The sequence below is a fragment of the Nelumbo lutea genome, chromosome 7, assembly GCF_056320005.1.
Source record: "Nelumbo lutea isolate HS-2025 chromosome 7, American lotus-T2T, whole genome shotgun sequence".
NCBI classification, from domain to species: domain Eukaryota; kingdom Viridiplantae; phylum Streptophyta; class Magnoliopsida; order Proteales; family Nelumbonaceae; genus Nelumbo; species Nelumbo lutea.
Genome location: NC_142690.1, coordinates 30,772,180 through 30,790,986, shown reverse-complemented (window position 1 = coordinate 30,790,986; position 18,807 = coordinate 30,772,180). Strand labels below are relative to the sequence as shown.

At 38.0% G+C, this 18,807-nt stretch overlaps 1 protein-coding gene across 2 annotated transcripts in view; it reads left to right on the top strand.

The window, feature by feature from the left end:
- Window positions 1-247: 247 nt before the first annotated feature.
- Window positions 248-18,807, top strand: part of LOC148845956 (vacuolar sorting protein 39-like) — a 141,437-nt gene continuing 122,877 nt past the window's right edge. For both annotated transcript variants that reach the window (XM_088955138.1, XM_088955137.1), the window contains exons 1-2: window positions 248-821; window positions 13,971-14,182. In XM_088955138.1, coding sequence (XP_088811264.1) covers window positions 380-821; window positions 13,971-14,182 — 654 coding nt within the window. In that variant the 5' untranslated portion in view covers window positions 248-379. The remainder of the gene's footprint in view (window positions 822-13,970; window positions 14,183-18,807) is intronic.

Below are 18,807 nucleotides of genomic sequence, written 5' to 3'. Positions count from 1 at the left end.
CTTAAATCGGGCTTGGTCCGAGCCGGCCCGTCGGGCTACTCGGCCCATGAACAGCATGACAGATGCACAGAAAGGCAACGTCGGTATGCATGTGTCCCTTTCCTATCGCTACTTGCTCTTTCAGCTTCTACTTACTGTTCTTACCTGAGTGGGACCCGTCCAATGGTTCGTCTTTTACCCGGCGTACAAATCAGATTCATTTCATTTCTTTCCTACGAGAAAGAAATCAAGAATGCAATCCAAAAAAAAAAAAAAAAAAAGAAGACCATGCGTACTTTAGCATTTTCCTGTTTCTTATTTCATCCTCTAATATGCTCCCTCCATTTTTTGGTTCAGACTTCACACTTCATAGAATGTAGAGAGGGAGGGAGGAGAGAGAATGGTGCACAACGCCTTCGATTCGTTTCAGTTACTTAGAAACTGCCCAGCGAAGATCGAATGCGCTGCGTCGTACGGTTCAAAGCTCCTCCTCAGCTGCACCGACGGCTCTATAAGAATCTATGCTCCAGAATCCTCAACTTCGTCCGACGGGCACTCTTCGCCGCCTGATCGTGGTAAAGCGGGAATTCGCCGTGAGCCCTACGTTCTGGAGAAGGCTGTTATGGGATTCTGGAAGAAGCATGTAATTTCAATGGAGGTGTCTGTGTCGAGAAACATTCTGATTTCGTTATCGGATTCTATAGCTATTCACAGGATTCCGAATCTAGAAGCAGTCATGGTGATACCGAAGTCGAAGGGGGCGACTGTTTTCGGATGGGACGATCGGAGGGGGTACCTGTGCTTCGGAAAGCAGAAGAGGGTGGGCATTTTCCGCCAGGAGGGTAAGTTTCGTAAATTCATCTCCTTTTTCGGGCAATTTAAGAACTGTTTTAATTGAGCTGGCGCCTTTTTTATTTGTTGGATTGGAATCTATAGTTTATTAATTTTCTATCCGTCGCATGTGGTACCAATTCAATGGTTTGATAGGAGTTCCCCGCCGTGTTGGGCGATATGGTAATTTATGGAAACACTTCAACGGTGTTGAACTGCCGTTTCGGGTCCACTAGACGCCACGTAGGCGATTCTACTTCAACGGTAAAAAACACAGTTGGCTAGACCGTTTTAAGGTAGAAACGGTCGGAAACGGCAACATCTTAGACGTTTAACTTGACAGTGGAGCCATCAGATGAGGTTGGGCTTTTATCCTTGGTAGAAAGTTTGATCTCATGGCGGGGACCCCGTAATTAAACGGACTCACTTGGCCTAAATATCATTTCAGATCCACCGCGTTTGAACTAGAAGGGATTTGTCTTTCGATCCACTATTAGTTGAACCGGATCTGCTCCCGACAAATACGTTCCAATACACGAATCTGGATCTCCTACCCACACCTACTCATAAGACACAATGGCTATACATTGGGAACATCTCCTCGTTAATGGTAAGATGTGAGTAGGAGATCCTAATATCAGGATTTTTTTAGAGGGCCTATTTAAATAAGAAAATGAGATTGGGAGTAGAAGAGGTAAGGTTTTGAGAAAAATGACTTGAAAAGGTTTAGATCTATTACATATATTTTTTTAAAGAAAAAAAAATATATATATTTTTTAATTTTAAAATTTGGGAGTTGAAGGAGTGTTAGAAAGTGATAGTTCAAGTTTTGGGGGGATAAAGGACCCACTTTATTACATTTTTTTACCTTGTCTCCACTTTAATCATATAAATAATGGTTTTAACAAAAAGTTTGGGGGAACAAAGGATCCCCCATCAATATACTTGGCTCTGCCCATGCTAGTACACTTACACGGCATCTCATGCATGGTGGTCATGGTGCGATATGCGGTGTTAAATTGATATCAACTTCTTCCCATAGCCCATAAAAAACTTTTTTCTGCCTTTGGGCCATGGTGGTTTTCTTTTTATTGGTAAAAATAGAAGGAGCTACACAAGACGGGGTAGGGCTGCAAGTCGCCCTAAGTTCTAAACCCCAACCCTAACCCAATCGGACCTTCAACCCGACCAATCCAACCCTAACCCTAACCCTAACTAAATTCCTTCAACCCTAACTAAATTCCTTTAAAACCTGATAGAATTTCTCGATTTTAGATCTTAACTCAGCTTTCACTACATATATTAATCTTGTATTTCATTAGTATTTGTTTGTTGACGCTATTTTTTTTGTTCTTTTAGTACAAAATTCAAAAAAACAAGTGTTAGAAATGACCATAGTTTATTATGAGTTATGACTTACGATAAGTCTTTCTTGGGCGGCAAACAACATAGAGGAGATGAAGTATAAAATTTTCAAAAAACATGAAATAATGTTATTAAGATTTTAGTCTTTCTGATTAGGATTAAGTGAAGTGATTATCTTAAAAGAAATACATGATACTATGTGGTGGGGGTTATACAAATATCATGCATCTCAACAAATCAATGTATGTACTATAGAGTCGGGTTGGCTAAGGGACCAACTCGAAGTAAAGTCAGGTTCATGAATTTCAACCCTAAACCTAACCCGAACATCAACCTGACCCAACCCAACCAACCCGGCCCAAGTTGTAGCCTTAAGATGGGGAAGCTCTGCCCCAAACATCACACAAACAAATGAAAACAAACTCACTAGGAAGGGCATGGGATAAAACGGGAGATGATTCCATCTATTTGACAAAGCTTCATGTGCTAACCAATCTGCACCTTGATTTGCTTCCCAAGGCTCTTTTGGTTTGTGGGATGGGAAGGAAAAATATGAAATATTCCTCACTTCCCATGTTTGATTTGTGGGATGTGATGAGATGGGATGTAAAAAAGGTAGGATTATAGATCCCAATTCTTGGGATGTGGAATCCCACCATTTTGGTGGAAAATAAGTAGTCGTAGGGGGAAACTTGTTTAACAAAAAAAAACATCTTCTTTGTAGTACTTCTAAGAGTTAATACTAGATCGATGACCCATAAATGAATTATTAATGATCTAATAATATATTAATAGAATAATTTAATTAAAACAATTAATAAATAACTTAAAATAAATAATTGATAAATATATTAATCAATGAAAATATAATTAAATAATTACTTACTTTTTCAGAATGAAATATTAAAATTACTAATTAAGTCATAAGTATTAATAAAACAAAATATTAATAATAAAATATAAATTAATAAAAATTAAAATATTAACTAATGCTAATAATTAATTAAATAATTATTATCAAATTAATAATGAACAATAAAATACTAAATCATAAAAATATTACTATTTAATTAATAATTGACAAAAATATTTAATAATTAATTAATCAACTAATTAATGAATAATTGAATATTATTTTTTAAGTAATAATTTAATTAAAATAAATAATTAACCAATGAAAAATAATTTAATAATTTATGAATAATTAATATTAAAAATATGAAAAGTATTAATAAAGTTATATGTATTAATAAAATATAATATTAATAATAACCTATAAACTAATAAAAAGAAAAATACTAATTAATGGTAATAATTAATTAATTAATTAATTAATTAATAAAAAATATGAATTTTATTATTAATTTGATAAATGGTAAAATAAAAATAAATAAAATAAATAAAATAAATAAAATAAAAATGAAAAATTATTGATTAATTCATAGTAAATATTAATAAAATAAAAATATAAAATATTAATTCTTAATTAATAATTAATTAAATAGTTATCAATATTAATCAATTAAAAATTATTTAATTAAAACATTAATAATTGATAGCAATAAAATATAAAGTGATAAAAATAACTAATTAATTAATAATTATTACTAGGGTTGATTTTCCCACTATTTTCCCCTTTTGCCACAAAACAATGGAACATAAAAAAGTTCTACCAATTTTCCCTTTTTCATCCCATCCCATCCCATCCTTTCCTATCCATTCTCATCTTGTACTCCACACCAAACTCCAAAGTCTCGACTAGCCTTTAACATTCCTCTAGAATGGTCTTCAATCTCCATGGGATCTGACATTGATTCTTGAGACACGAAATCATCAACTGAGATCTGACATTGATTTTTGAGACACAAGATTGTAAGATGGTTTTCAACGCTCAAAAAGGATGCAGATGATTAGGGTACGAAAATAGATTGTTCGTTCACTTGATGGTCAATAATGAGAGGTTAGATATTTAAAGTGAGGGCAGGTCGTTACAACGATATTCTCTTACTGTACCATACCCATGATTACAGTTACTGCCAAATAACTGTTGCATGCAATTCATATGCATCGATGACTCTCCTTGCATGCTGGAGTAAGGTATGAATGCAGGCTAGGGTGATGGGTTGGTGGGTATATGTATCATCCACCCTCCTCAGTTAAGGCCTTACACTCATGGTTTGCTTTAGGAAGTTTCTTCTGCAATTCCTCCCCGTCGTCCCAAATGGCATCTGTAGGAGAAGTTCCTTTCCATTGAATCAACATTTCTACAATTGCTTGGTTCCCCTGCCTAATTTCTTCCCGAGGCATGGGACATGGAATATTGGGCGTGGTCTACAAGTCTCCAGTAGGTCCAATTTGTAAGTAACAAGCTCTATTCTTTTCGTCACCCGACATGGCCCATAGATGTAAGCAACAAGAATAAATGAGGCGAGTTATATTGAATATAGTCATTACAAAAAGTGATTTGTAGAAGATTAATGGATTGAAGTATTTTCTTTATTAGAAGCTTCAAATCAAAGATTTGGGATGCTTGAAGTACTTTTTTGGAATTGAAGTGAAGAATCTTTTTATTACAAAGGAAATATGTTTTTGATCTATTGAAGGAGATATGATTACATATTGATGTCAATAAGTTGGGTTCGACATAGGTTTTCCTTAATCCTAACCTGACCCACAACACTTCAACCCAAAACCGACTAAATAACAATAATTTTTTGAACCCAACTTGACTCTCTCTATAGGGTTCAACTCAATACTAACCTGACCCGACTAATATATTTTTAAGCCCATAGTTATTAATTTAAGTTGAATTTTGGTTTATGTGTTTCAAGATGTCACTTCCTCCACAGTAAAAGAAGAAAAATAAAAACGAAATGTGTAAGTAAAACCTAAAATTTAAGGTTATGGGGTTAGGTGTGAAAAATTATAGGAATATGTAGGGGCCTCATGACTGCTAGGTTTGGACAGTTGGAGCCAAATTTGCTTATGGTGGAAGGATTGAAGCCCTAACCTTGTGGCTACCCAACCCGAAGGAATAAGGAATATGCCACCTAAATTTTTGGGAAATTGGAACTTTGAAAATCCCAAAATTTTCAGAAAAAATAAATTTTTTTTTTCTTGGTGACTCTTAGACCCAATGGGATAGAGATTTGTGGAGTTTGAGAACTAAGGTACAATGTGGGACGGTGTTAGACACCCCACATGTGACTGGTTGAACTAGCCTTTACTTCACTAATATTCTAAGGAAAATTCAATTTTTGGACTTAATAATAATTCAAATTAACACATACATTAAGCATAACAATTTATCAAAGAGAAGAACACAAAGTTGCAACTCTAACTATTCAAACAAAATTAAATATTAAAAACAAAATGATCAACTTTCTTAGTGACCAAGATATGTTATGGGAGAAGAAAAAGTGAATTTACTAGGGCAATGCACTATTTAACTCCTGAATGCAAGATGACAAGAAATGACTTATCATTATAAGGATTGAATCCGAAGGAAAATGCATGAATTGCTAAAGGGTAGTTAGAATAGGTGAAAATTGAAAAAAAAATTGACAAATGCAAAAAATTTCGGAGTTTGATTATATATAACTCAATACTTACGCATAGACAATGAAAAATCCCTAACTATCTAAATGATGAGATTCATGGGCTAATCGAAGTCCAAAGCAAAGGGAATTTTATGAAGTCAAACAGATTTCGTTTATCAAAATGATGTGCAGTCCAAATGATGCTAACCATACCTAATGTGTTAACTTAAGGAGCTATGTTTCCTATTTTCTAAAATAATGAAAGGGATTAAATAAGAAAATAGCATGGCCGAAGCATGAAACCTGAAATTAAAAGAGGTGAGAATGATATTTAATTATTAATAAAATGACAAGGATCAAGGATTGACAGGTTCCTATCCTATTTTGAATATCATTGTTCTTGTGATGAGAATGCATGTAATAGAAACTGATGCTGCCAAGGTTGGGCCGAGGGCAATAATGTATTGTCACTTCCTTAGTGGCGGGTTGATACGTCCTAAGGTTGATGAAGCCGAGAGTCTGTAAGTCTGACATGTGGAGGAGGAAGCACGTCAAAGGCCCCGGGTGTTATTCCAAGGGCGAAGACTCTAACGGTCAAGTTAGTAAGTGTATAACAAATTAAGGAGCGGACGAGGTCTGAGAGAGAGCTCAGACAAGGTCAACGGGATACTAGAGAGCTTGAGAGTAGAAAAGCCAAGATAGCTTACCTAGGGAGTGAAACCACTTATTTATACTTGAACCTGCCTGAAGTTCATTAACAACGAATGGCCAAGATGCTATCCATACAATGCCATGTGTCGCCGGAAATAAAAGAAGGAATTAAAAAGAAAGAAAACAACGAATCTAATTTCAACTAGTTGTCATTCTAAGCAAATAGAGGTAGGATGAGTTGTTAATAGACATGTTCATGGGTCGGGCCGGGCTGGGCTCGTGCCGAGCTTTCACTTTGTATTAACAAATTTTTCTAAGGCCCGAGCCCGAGCTCGGCCCAACCATCGGGCCTACAACTTGGGCCTGAGCCCGACCCGACCATCAGGCCTACAACTTGGGCCTGAGCCCAGCCCTTATAAAAAGCCCGAAGCCCGGGCCTGGGCTTGAGCCCGAAATTTAGCCCATGCTGTCACTATTGCTGAAGCGGCTGAATAGAGATAGATAGATATAATACATATTATGTATAATATATAAAGTACATATTATGTATTTTATAAAATATATAATTGAAGGGATGAGAGATCCATCCCATGGACGCCCAAAGATTGCGGAATAAGTGGCGAATTTCAAAAATTTTTCTCTCCTTTCAACTGGGAATCACATTCCCTATTTAGAAAATCATATTTTCAAGGATCATTCTTGAACCTTAAACTGAACCAGATCTGAACCAAAAGGAATAGAAGAGAATTATACCTGATATGGAGAAGTAATATCTCCCAACGAAGGTGTTCACGCCCAAGGAAGGATCCAAAGACTGCTCCCATTGAAGATGGCATAGTGCATGATGGAGCAGAATCAACAGTGTTCTTCCCCAAGAACTCTGTCCTTTGTAAGAATCAGTAGAATGGTACGTGAGCACAGCTTCCTTTCAATCCTTTCTCAAAGAACTGATGTCAAGATCCAATCTTGACTTCTCCCACAACTGGAGATCAAATTGGAAAACAGGGCGGCAAGAACAGGGAGACGGCAAGAGAGTATTCGCAGGGTGCAGAATTCTCTCTTCTTGATTTTCAGCATTAAAGAGGATCTGATGTATATCTCCTAAAGGCTGCCGCCCCCTCATTCTTTTGTTAACTTAAAAGATTAGCTTCTAATCCCATTAGGAGCTGCTTATCCAAATCATATTTGGATTAGCCTTCTCTTCTAGTGATAAGGATAAACCCTTATCTTATCTGCATATTAGATTAGCTTTCTCCTAATCCCATTAGGAGGTTTCTAGATCTGAATCACATTCAGATCTGGACTCTCTAAGTGGATAGGATTAAGACCCTATCCTATCTGCTAATCCATCTCAGAATTCGCCCCTTTAATTAACTAAATAAATAGCCCAGCTCGAAATGGGCTTTAGGCCTATTAAGCTTATGTGCTCACTTAACCTTCCTAACTGCTGCCCAGTTGGGCTTCCTTGTATGGCGTGGGACCCAAGCATTGATCTACACATCAGTCACATGGGTTCGGCCCAGTCTTTGTTACAAGGCCTGGTTGAATACACTGTTAAAGACAGTGCACCCCCTGAAACCCATCGAATGGGCTCTATGGGCTCAACACTTACCCTAAGTGGTCCCTAGGCCAATCCACCTTGTAACACCCAGGGACTGTGGGCAGATGCAAGATTAGCCCATCAGGTATTATCCTCAATGGCCTTACACTTAACCTCTCAGCCCATAATGATCATACACTGCCCGACAAGAGATGACCTCTCCCTCGGCTGCAAGAAACAGTGTTGCACTCTCTACTTTTATGGATCCCGGGAATTAAAACATTTTTGCAAATATTTTAGAAATCATAATACATATACTTTTATATCTCATATAAAATATACTTTGCAAAACAAATCTCAATGGTTGAAATTGGCTACCGGCAGTCTTGGTTTCCAATAATGAGAGTGCATCCCCGATCATTACCTTTGCCCGACAAATGGGCTGATCCTGTCACTATGATCACCCACTCAGATGAATTCTCGGATTGTCCCAACATACCCAGGTTTTGACCCCCGCTAAGGATCTCACTGATTGGTACATCAAAGACAGCCCGATCCGACACCTAGTGCAGTATCATAATCGAGTCTAGGGGTCGGGTGTAACTTTTCAGTTTTGCCCATCAATCTCTAAGGTCCAGGGCAATACTGGAAATCTGGTCCAGTTCAAAGATTCAATTAGTCTCACACTATATGTGCCTAGGGTCTCACCCCGGTAGCTGAGAAAAGCCACCCCAACCGACTTGGTGGCACCACAGTGTTAGCCTTGTCAGGATAGGTCTCCCTAGACCGACCCACTGGCTGTGAACATTCTAAATTAACACGAGTCTCATTAAGTGTCCAGTTTAAGGGTATTACATAGAAACATACCAAGGGAACATGAATCAAATATGCACTTTTATTCATTTACAATAAACTCATAAAGTACATCAATTTTGATTGAAGCTAAGGGCATACAAAATTGTCTAACAATAATATTGAGCCGGGTCGGCTCGGGCCGGACTTTTTTGACAAATCCCGAGCCCGACCCAAAACACAGTCGAGTTTACTATGTTAGGCCCAAGGTCAAGCCTGCGGGCCTAATTACATAACCAAGCCCGACTGAGGTGTGGGCTGGGCCATCGGGCTACCCGGCCCACAAACAGTTCCAGTTGTTAACAATTATCTTGTAACACTAGCACAAACAACATTCGTGGTCGGAGGGCTCGTTAGCCATTCCTACCAGACTACTTAGAACGAGAATTAATATTTGTTTAAAGAAAAGATTAAAACGAACAACAGACATGAATTTAAGAGAGGTTAGAGACTATCTTAACGTGTAGTTCAGCCGACTCCCATTAATATATGCACGTTCACAAAGTTGGCATGAAGCTAATAGAGACATCCTTTATTCGACTTCAAATCAGCTACCCACAAGATTGCCCCCACAACGTCCCACAGCACATTCCGGTCGTGTATTGAGTTTGTGGGGAGCAATTATGTGGGGGGCTGATTCGGTCTCCCTTTATTCTGGAGACTGTCCTCAGATGTTTATGTAACTATGGATATTGCCCAAGTGATGAGAGAAAGATTGCTAGTTGTTTATATGCTCTACTGCACCATTCTCAGTTTAAGAATGCTTTGGCTTTCTTACTTGATTTTTGGCCTTTTTACTTGATATTTTGTACGACTGGGGGGTTTCTTGGATTGTAATATTGATATGGGGGACTAGTGGTGTGACGGATGGTGGGGAGAGACTCTTGGATGTGTGCCCCCATGTTAGAATGTATTTAGGCTAGAACGTCTTTGTATGTGAGAACGGGTGGGTATTTATAGAGTTTTGGAGAGGATTCCATTTGAGATTGGAGAGATCAATAGATGAGATTTAAAATATTTTTGGAGGGATATTGATTGAGGGAAGGGATTGTCAAGACAGTTTTGGGAGAGATACTCTCAATCAATAAAGACAAAAGTGGAAAATTTCACTAATTTGCCTAAAGTGAATATTCCAAATTTAGGTGATTGGCTTAATTGATTGGAGTCTCCTTAGTTGGTTAATTTCAAATTTTAATATGGTTCTAGAGGTTGGGAGAAAGATCTGGTCGTGGGTCCTAAGGTTTGAAGTTGTAGTGAATAAGATTCCAAATGGAGGGTCTGGGTTGAGTTTAGCTTCGAGTCTCAAGATTAAGGGGTTAACGGTGTTGGAGTTGGATGATCTTAGTATCATTGGACTCATAATTTTGAATTCTATGCATGTATCGGGTTGAATTTTTGATTTCTTATGAGATATGGTTCAGGATAAAAATGATTTTGATTGGACCATCGAAATTGATTCTAGCTTCGGTCTTTAGATGAAGGGATAAACGGTGTTAGATGTGGGTGATCTTGGTGTTGTTGCATTTGGAATTGTAGGATCTATGTGCCTATGGTGTTGGATTTTTTATTTAATGTATGATAAGATTCAGGATCAAAACGATCCCGATCAGATGATCGTAATCGATTTCGGCTTTGGGTCTTAAGAAGAAGGGGTAAATGGAGTCAGATTTGGGTGATCTTAGTGTTGTCAGATTTGGAATTTTGGGCTCTACGTGCCTATGGTGTTAGATTTCTAACTTGATGTGAAATGACATTTAGGAGCAAAATGACCTGGATTGGACGATTGAAATCGATTCTGGCTTTGGGTCTTAAGATGAAGGGATAAACAATATTTGACTTAGGTGATCTAGGAGTCATCACGGATTTGGATTTTTAGAATGTACGTGCCTATGGTGTTGGGTTTATGATTTGACTTGAGTTTAGGTTCAGGATCAAAATGATCCCAATCAGGCGATTGAAATCGATTCCAAATTTGAGTCTTACGATGAAGGGGTAAACGATATCGGATTTGGGTGATATTGGTGTCATTGGATTTGGATTTTTGGGCTCTATGTACCTATGGTGTTGGATTTCTGATTTGACTGAGATAAGGTTTTGGATCAAAATGATCCTGATCGAACAACCAAAATCAATTTCATCTTCGGGTCTTAAGACGAATGGGTAAACGGTATTAGATTTGGGTGATATTGGTGTCATCAGATTTTGATTTTTTGGCTCTATGCACCTGTGGTGTTGGATTTCTGATTTGATTTGAGATAAGATTTAAGATCAAAATGGTCCTGATTGAATGATCGAAATTAGCTTCAGCTTCGAGTTTTAAGATGAAGGGATAAATGGTGTTGGATTTGGGTTATCTGGGTGTCATCAGATTTGGATTTTTTGTCTATATGTACCTATGGTCTTGGATCCTAGAGATCCAAACTTTTGTAAAAATCCAAGAATGCTCTCGGATCGTCTGAGAAGTTAGCTGAAGCATGCTTGAAGCTCAAAGTACTACAGAAAGGATTGGCCGAATCATGTTTTGAAGCTCATCAACTAGGTTGATGAGTAACATTAAGTAGTACATTGAATTTCTTATGAGGCTTGTTTTTACAAGATGGCAACTTGTCTCCTTAGTGAGATAGGATTAGCTGACATTAATGTGGGCTCATAGCCATTCAACCACTCAGTGTGGTCCCCATATATTTTATCATTGGCGTGGGGCATTTTTTTGCAATCCATGCACCATAGCTTATCTTTATCGTCATCTTGTTCATATCCATTTTCATTGCAGTCCGTTTACTTTCTTTAGACTATTCAAAGGAATATACTTCTTGTGTAGGAAGCTCCTTATTTCTTAAGATAATAGTAAGAAAATAGGCATTTTTCTCCTTAACCATATGAAGAATGTCCAACTTGTAGCTGATACAGGGCAAAACATTGTTGTTCAGCATAGGCAAACTGAATTTGATCCCAATCTCCTTAGTAGTTTCAATGCACATAGAATTTTTCCTCAAACTTGGTTGCATAGAAGATAGTAGCCATAACATTATTAAATAATTCTATTGTTCCAATCTCGCTTGATCTGGTTCATCATCAGTAGGTTTAGTAGTCTTTATTGTTAAATAACATAATTTTACACAACCACCCATAGACAATTGAACAAACTTGTCTCATTTTAGGTAGTTTACTCCATCTTGATGAGTAATGGAGATTTACATATATGTTTCAAGGCGCCAAGGCAAACCTAGGCGATAGGGAGCACTTAGTCACCTGGTCACCTAGGTGTCACTTAAAGCCTAAAAAACTAAATAGAACAAAAAGGGGATGGACCCCTATTTTCGCCATTAAAATAAAAGTAATAGAAGGGCAGAGTCCTATTCTTGTCTGAGAAGAAAGAAAACATGAAATAAAAACCTCGTAAATGATGGACAAGAAGGGGCAGAGCCCTGTTTTAGTTCAAAAAAATGATGAAGAAGATTGTAGCCAAGGGAAGGACTTACTCCCTACATTGTAAAACCAGTGTTATGTCTTCTATCATGATGAAATCCTGAGAAAAATGATTAGCAAACCCATTTAGAAAATAAATTATTTAGTAATATAATACATTTTACAAAACCAATTTCAAACCAATTTGAAATCCAATGCTGGCAGATTCAGATATCCATTAGAGAAGACAAATCTAGGGGTTATCTTTTTGTTTGATTGAGTGACAAATTCACAATTATCACTTGCCACAATCCCATCCTTATTTTCTCTAACATATAACATACCTAGATATGACCCCAAAAGGACCCCATTGGTTGGCACATCAAAGGTAAACAAGTTTAACATGTAATAGAGTACCATTATCAAGTTTGAGGACTATATGCAACTGTCCAGATATTCCACCAATTATATAGTCTAGAAATTATTTGGAATGGTCCAGTTCATTGTTTCACAAACACCCATACTTATACCTTAGGTCTCACCTAGTGGTTGAGACAAACCACTCTTTCTCATAAGATAAATATAAGTGTGTCAACATTGTTAGAATAAACTACTTAGTTTTATTCACTGGTTGAGAACCTTTAGTTTACATACCAATTATGATTTTCTTCAACCATTGTCATGATTATCATATTTCTATAAAGCAAATCAAGGGTTATTACATAGCAACATACTCAATAACACATGCAATTGTATAAGAAATTAAAGTTTTCTTCATAATAAAATTAGTTTACATCAACCATTGGATCTTGAGGGCATATATTGTCTTACACATAGATTAGTTCCACACTTTCACTACAAACCTTATCCTCACTATATGGGGTTGGATATATGAATCGCCATATCCACTGTTGAATTATGGGTGCTTAAGTCAACGTGAAATTTTACTGAAATTGGCATATTCCTTAATAAAAGCTACTAGTGCTATGTGGAATACAATAGATAGTTGGTGACAATAATTTTGATATGTGGAGTAGCAGTGTTATTGGCCATCTAATGGTCATGATTATCACTTTGAGCTAGCTCAAAACTCTTGATGATTTGGAACAAGATAATAATTTAAAAGGGTCTATTCATGCATCTTTTATCATAACATGAAATAACATTCTATGTTTTTGCATATTCACAATGTTTCCACCATGTCTATAATTTTAATAATATTTTCATGTGGCATTTCCTACATTTCTGACATGTTTCATGTATTTGGTTGATTGACATTTCTACTGACACCAACATTTTAAACCTTGTCCATGGTGGCCCCACCCTGGGTTATATTAAAATGTTTAAAACCATGTAAAAAATAGAACTACCCCTGTGCTCCATTCTCTTTAGATTTACAATTTACAACAACCTGGACCAACTAGTAAGAGCTACACCCACAAACAATTTGGGTCCTTAATTTAAATCCACCAGGAAACATGGGTAAGTCAACTTTCTTTCCCTCTTGTTTTAAATGCATGCATAGGAAAACTTTAGTTGATACTCCTTTTGCATAAGAAATTGTCAATTTTCATGGACCAATTAGTAACATTTATTTGGTTGGCTAGGCCTGAAACCCTTGCACTACCTGGATCCATCAAGGCCCAAATCTGATGCATGTATTTGGGGTTTGCATGGACCCAACCCGTTGAAACCTTGGGAGGGTTTTTGGAACTTGATTTGGTTTTGAGTAATTGGATTTAGGTTGATCATGCTTGGTATTGTATGTGCCCCTAACAAATTGACCTTGGTTGCCTGTTTGTTAGCGGCAAGGGACTTTGTGGAGTTGAAGGAGTTTGGAGTTCCTGATTCAGTGAAGTCAATTTCTTGGTGTGGTGAGAATATATGCTTGGGGATTAGAAGGGCATATATGATACTGAACACCACGAATGGGATGGTGTCTGAGGTATTCCCTTCAGGGCGGATTGCAGCACCTTTGGTTGTCCTTCTTCCTTCAGGGGAGCTTGTTTTGGGAAAGGTTAGATGTCCAAATATCTTTTAATGTAGACTTCCCTTTTCACTATTGTTACCTGTTTGACATTTGGAAACTATTAGTTCTGTGTGCATGCTTCTAATAAACTTTTTAGTAACTAGAAAGGAAGAGAATTACTGCCAATTCCTTGCTAAAGAATACCGAATAGATAATAGACATGGTGAGCATTCAGTTTCTTAACCAAACGGTTGTGGGTGATATGGTGAGATTAAATAGGCTCTGGATCTCTGCCCACGAGAACTCTGCCCATGTTTACGCACAACAAACTACTCCTGTGAATTGGGAACATCTTCCCCTGCATAACATTATTTAGGAGGATGAGATATTCTCCATGTGTGACTGCGATGTTATGTGGGTAGACATGAATAGCGTTTATGTGGACAGGAGATCCGGATTCGATTAAATAGCCCTATATTTAACTTTATATTTTAAAAATTAAAAAAAAACACAAAATTCTGAAAAGGGTTGAGAAGCAAAATCACCTCTGACGTGGAAAACTGCATTTTAGAACATATAGATATCTGCTATTCTTCAAATTAGAGTCTCACCCAGATCTGCATCTAGACCATGAGTTATTATGGTTGCAAACGAAGCATGACTGCTTCACCTGCTCTTCATCAGCCTACAGGACCTTGATCTCTGACCAGACTTCTTCCAGCCAACTATATGCTACTACTAATATTGGTTGGGACCTGTTATGGATTTTGAACATTCCTTCGCCTCGAGCGTATATAGTTTGCTTGGAGATACTTGGTAGGAGCATTGTCTGTTCTTGGCTCCCTCAATAAATGATTGCCTTGTCTTGATGCTTGTTGTCTATTATGCCTTTCCGCAAATGAAGCAGTGGTTCATCTCTTCTTTCATTGTTTAACCACCCAACCCGTGTGGTTTGCATTTGTGTAGATAGAACAACAAATTACATGCATCTCTTTAAGTGTACAACAATAAGCACAAGAGATACTAAGTTGAAAATAATAAAACAAGTTGGATTTTTAGGGACATAGACCTAAACCCATAGAACTCCTTCTGGAATAGTTTCACTATAGTAATAATGGCATCGAGTGTTATAGGCCCGCGAATAGGATCTCATCATGGGTCGGTCCACGGGGAAAACCTCATGTTTTCCCTTGTTCCTCCATTTTCTTGAGGAACCTATCTTGGTGCCTTAATGGTGATTTGTTCAAGAGATCACCAACTCTCCTCTACTCTGTCTTGACTGAGAATTTTGATGCTTTTATTGAATATTATCAGCTCCTTAAATAGGAGATTACAAGAGATAAGAGTCCTACTTTTAGGGAGACTCCCTACTAATCTATACTACTGAACAGATAAGATAAGAACACTGAATAGATAGGACTCCCTACTAATCCTACTACTGAAAACAGATAAGATAAGAATGCTGAATAGATAAGATAGAACTGTATCTAGCTGGAAGTAGATAAGATGAGAACTGAGAACACCCAATTATTGCTGCTGCTGGCGGCGATACTTCTTCCTAATAAATGCGTCCACATCATTACTCCCCTCTTGCACTAAGAGCTTGTCCTCAAGCTCGAAACCAGGATATGTGTCTTGGAACTCAGTCAAAGGAATCTAGGATAGGTGGAATGATTTTGCCCTCCTGGATCGGATTCCAATGAAGAGGGTTCATCCTTATCTTCCTCTTGTTCCACCAGGAGGCAGAAAAGTCTCTTGCACTTGTGTCTTGCTGAGTAAGGTTCATTACAATTAAAACACTATCCCCTCGCCTTGCGTTTTGCCATCTCAGCCCTGGACAAGTGCTTAATAGGGGGTGCAACAACGCTGCTCCCCACCCTAGATGCTGAGCTGGAATTGTTGCTCGTTTATGGTTTCTGTTCTTGGGTGGCTGTAGAAGATGGGGCCGTATCAAGTGTTTTCGGGGATGCCCATGTTGTCGGAGGCCGCCCTATGCTCAAGGTTCCGCAGCTGAGTTGCAGCTTGTGCTCATAAGCGCGAGCCAGATTCATAGTTGTAACCAGGTTGGGGGGATTTTGCATCTCCACATCCACCCTCAAGGTTTTGGCTAACCCTGCGGTGAACATGTCAACTTGCTGGTCTGGTCGTACCGATGATGCTCTTGCAAGGAGGGTCTGAAACTGGTGCTGGTATTCAGCCACCGTTCCCGTCTGTTTGAGGTTGATTAATTCACCTAATGGGTTGCTTGTTAATGGGGGCCCGGATCTGAGTAGGCAGTAAGATTTGAATTGGGTCCAACTGAGCCCGGGTTCCTCATGCTCTAATCTATAAAACTAGAGTTGTGCCTCCTCCGTCATGTAGAATGCGGCCAAGCTTACCTTGTCTCTATCCTCTGTTCGTTGGTTGCGGAAGAACTGCTCATATCTATACAACCATCCCAATGGATCTCTAACACTGTTATAGTAAGGGAACTCCAGCCTACTGTATTTGGGAACGATCGTGGCTCCCTGGGTGACGACCTGCCGCTCGTCGGATGATTCTGCCATGTCTGGTCGGCGGCCGTTTGTGGTTGCAGCCCCTTCTGGATTCCTCTCCTTGCTAGAGAAATAGATCTCCATCATGCGCCTTAATTCTCGGACGTCTTCCTTGATCATGCGCACCTCCATGCTGTTTTCCATGAGCTTGTGTTCCAGTTCATGAACCCCAGTCGTCAACTGCTCAAGGTCACCCATGATGCCTTGCTTTGATACCAAATTGTTACAGGCCCGTGAAAAGGATCTTGTCACGGGTCGGTCCACGGGGAAAACCTCATGTTTTTCCCTTGTTCCTCCCTTTTCTTGAGGAACCTATCTTGGCGCCTTAATGGTGATTTGTTCAAGAGATCACTAACTCTCCTCTACTCCGTCTTGACTGAGAATTTTGATGCCTTTATTGAATATTATCAGTTCCTTAAATAGGAGATTACAAGAGATAAGAGTCCTACTTTTAGGGAGACTCCCTACTAATCTATACTACTGAATAGATAAGATAAGAACACTGAATAGATAAGACTCCCTATTAATCCTACTATTGAAAACAGATAAGATAAGAATGCTGAATAGATAAGATAGAACTGTATCTAGCTGGAATTAGATAGATAAGACTCCCTACTAATCCTACTACTGAAAACATATAAGATAAGAATGCTGAATAGATAAGATAGAATTGTATCTAGCTGGAGTTAGATAAGATGAGAACTGAGAACACCCAATTACTACTGTTGCTGGCGACGATACTTCTTCCCAATAAATGCGTCCACATCATCAAGCTGGTCTCACACACCGATATACAACGATAGAGGGATTAGAAGGTGCCAAAATGGATCGACTCCTCAAAACCCAAGCTCTCAATACTTGAAAACCCTAACTGGGGCTGAACTACAACTCAAATAAGAGAGAAAGAACAAAAAAAGACCATTACAAAAATAACCCCCTTCTCTTTTATAAGATTCAATGGCTTGCTGGAGAAGCCAATTACAAAATTTATAGATGAACCCTTAGAATGTTTCCCTTTCACAAGCAACTCCTTAGGTTGTGTTTGGTTATAGTGCAATTTCATTTGCATTAGTACAAATGCATGGGAGTGCAAATGAAAAGAATGCAAATTGTGGTTTGATTTTGGTTTGGGTTTTACTTTCTTCTGCTTCATGTCTTATTTTACTTCATTTATATTGCAATGAAACAAAATAAGGTAAAATTTGAAACACAAAATAAATCAAAATTTGCACCCAAATGATTTGCATTACCATAATTTTGCATTAGTACAAATAACTTTGCATTGCAACCAAATGCAACCTTAAGAACAAAGCTAACTTCAAACAAACCCCCCAAAAATAACTTTTTGTTACAAAAGACCTAAGAGATCAAAACCTAATAGATGTGCATCCAATTGCCTCTGACTAGAATCTAAATTATAAAATGACAAAAATACCCCTGAACCCAAATTATCAACAAAGATACCTAAAAACAACAATTTGGGATCCTATTACAAAAAAATGCAAAATAGAACACATTCACATTTTTTTCCTTTTTTTCTTTTTATTTCTTTCATTTTTGGATTTTTTTGGCTTCATCATTTCCACCAGATTAAAGAGATCGGCCCTGGTTCTAGATTGTTGGCTTCATCATTTTATAAACTCCTCTTCATTATTTCTCCATCTAGTTCCATAAACTCCTCTTCACTAATACAAGAGTTCTCAATTGTTGGTTTTCCTTTCCACTTGACCAAGAACCTAAAATAGGCCCCACTTCGAGTGTTGGTGAGTCAAACATTTTCTACACCTTCTACTTATTCAAACTCACTAGAATTACTAGCCCTTTGTGCTTGTCCTTGCTCGACCTTTGCTGCTGGTTCTAGATCTCCATGGTAATCAAAGAGGTTTACTACATTAAAAATGGGTGAGATGGACAAATTATCTAGTAGCTCAATTTCATATGCATTGCCCCTAAGCTGTCTTAGCACTTGACACGTGAAGGGATGAGAGATCCATCATATGGATGGCCGAACCTTGTAGGAAGTTTGGGCGAAATTTCAAAAATTTCTCTCTCTCCCACGTGGGAATCACATTCCCTATTTTAGAAAACTGCATTTTCAAGGATCAACCTTGAACCTAAACGAGGCCAGATCTGAAACCA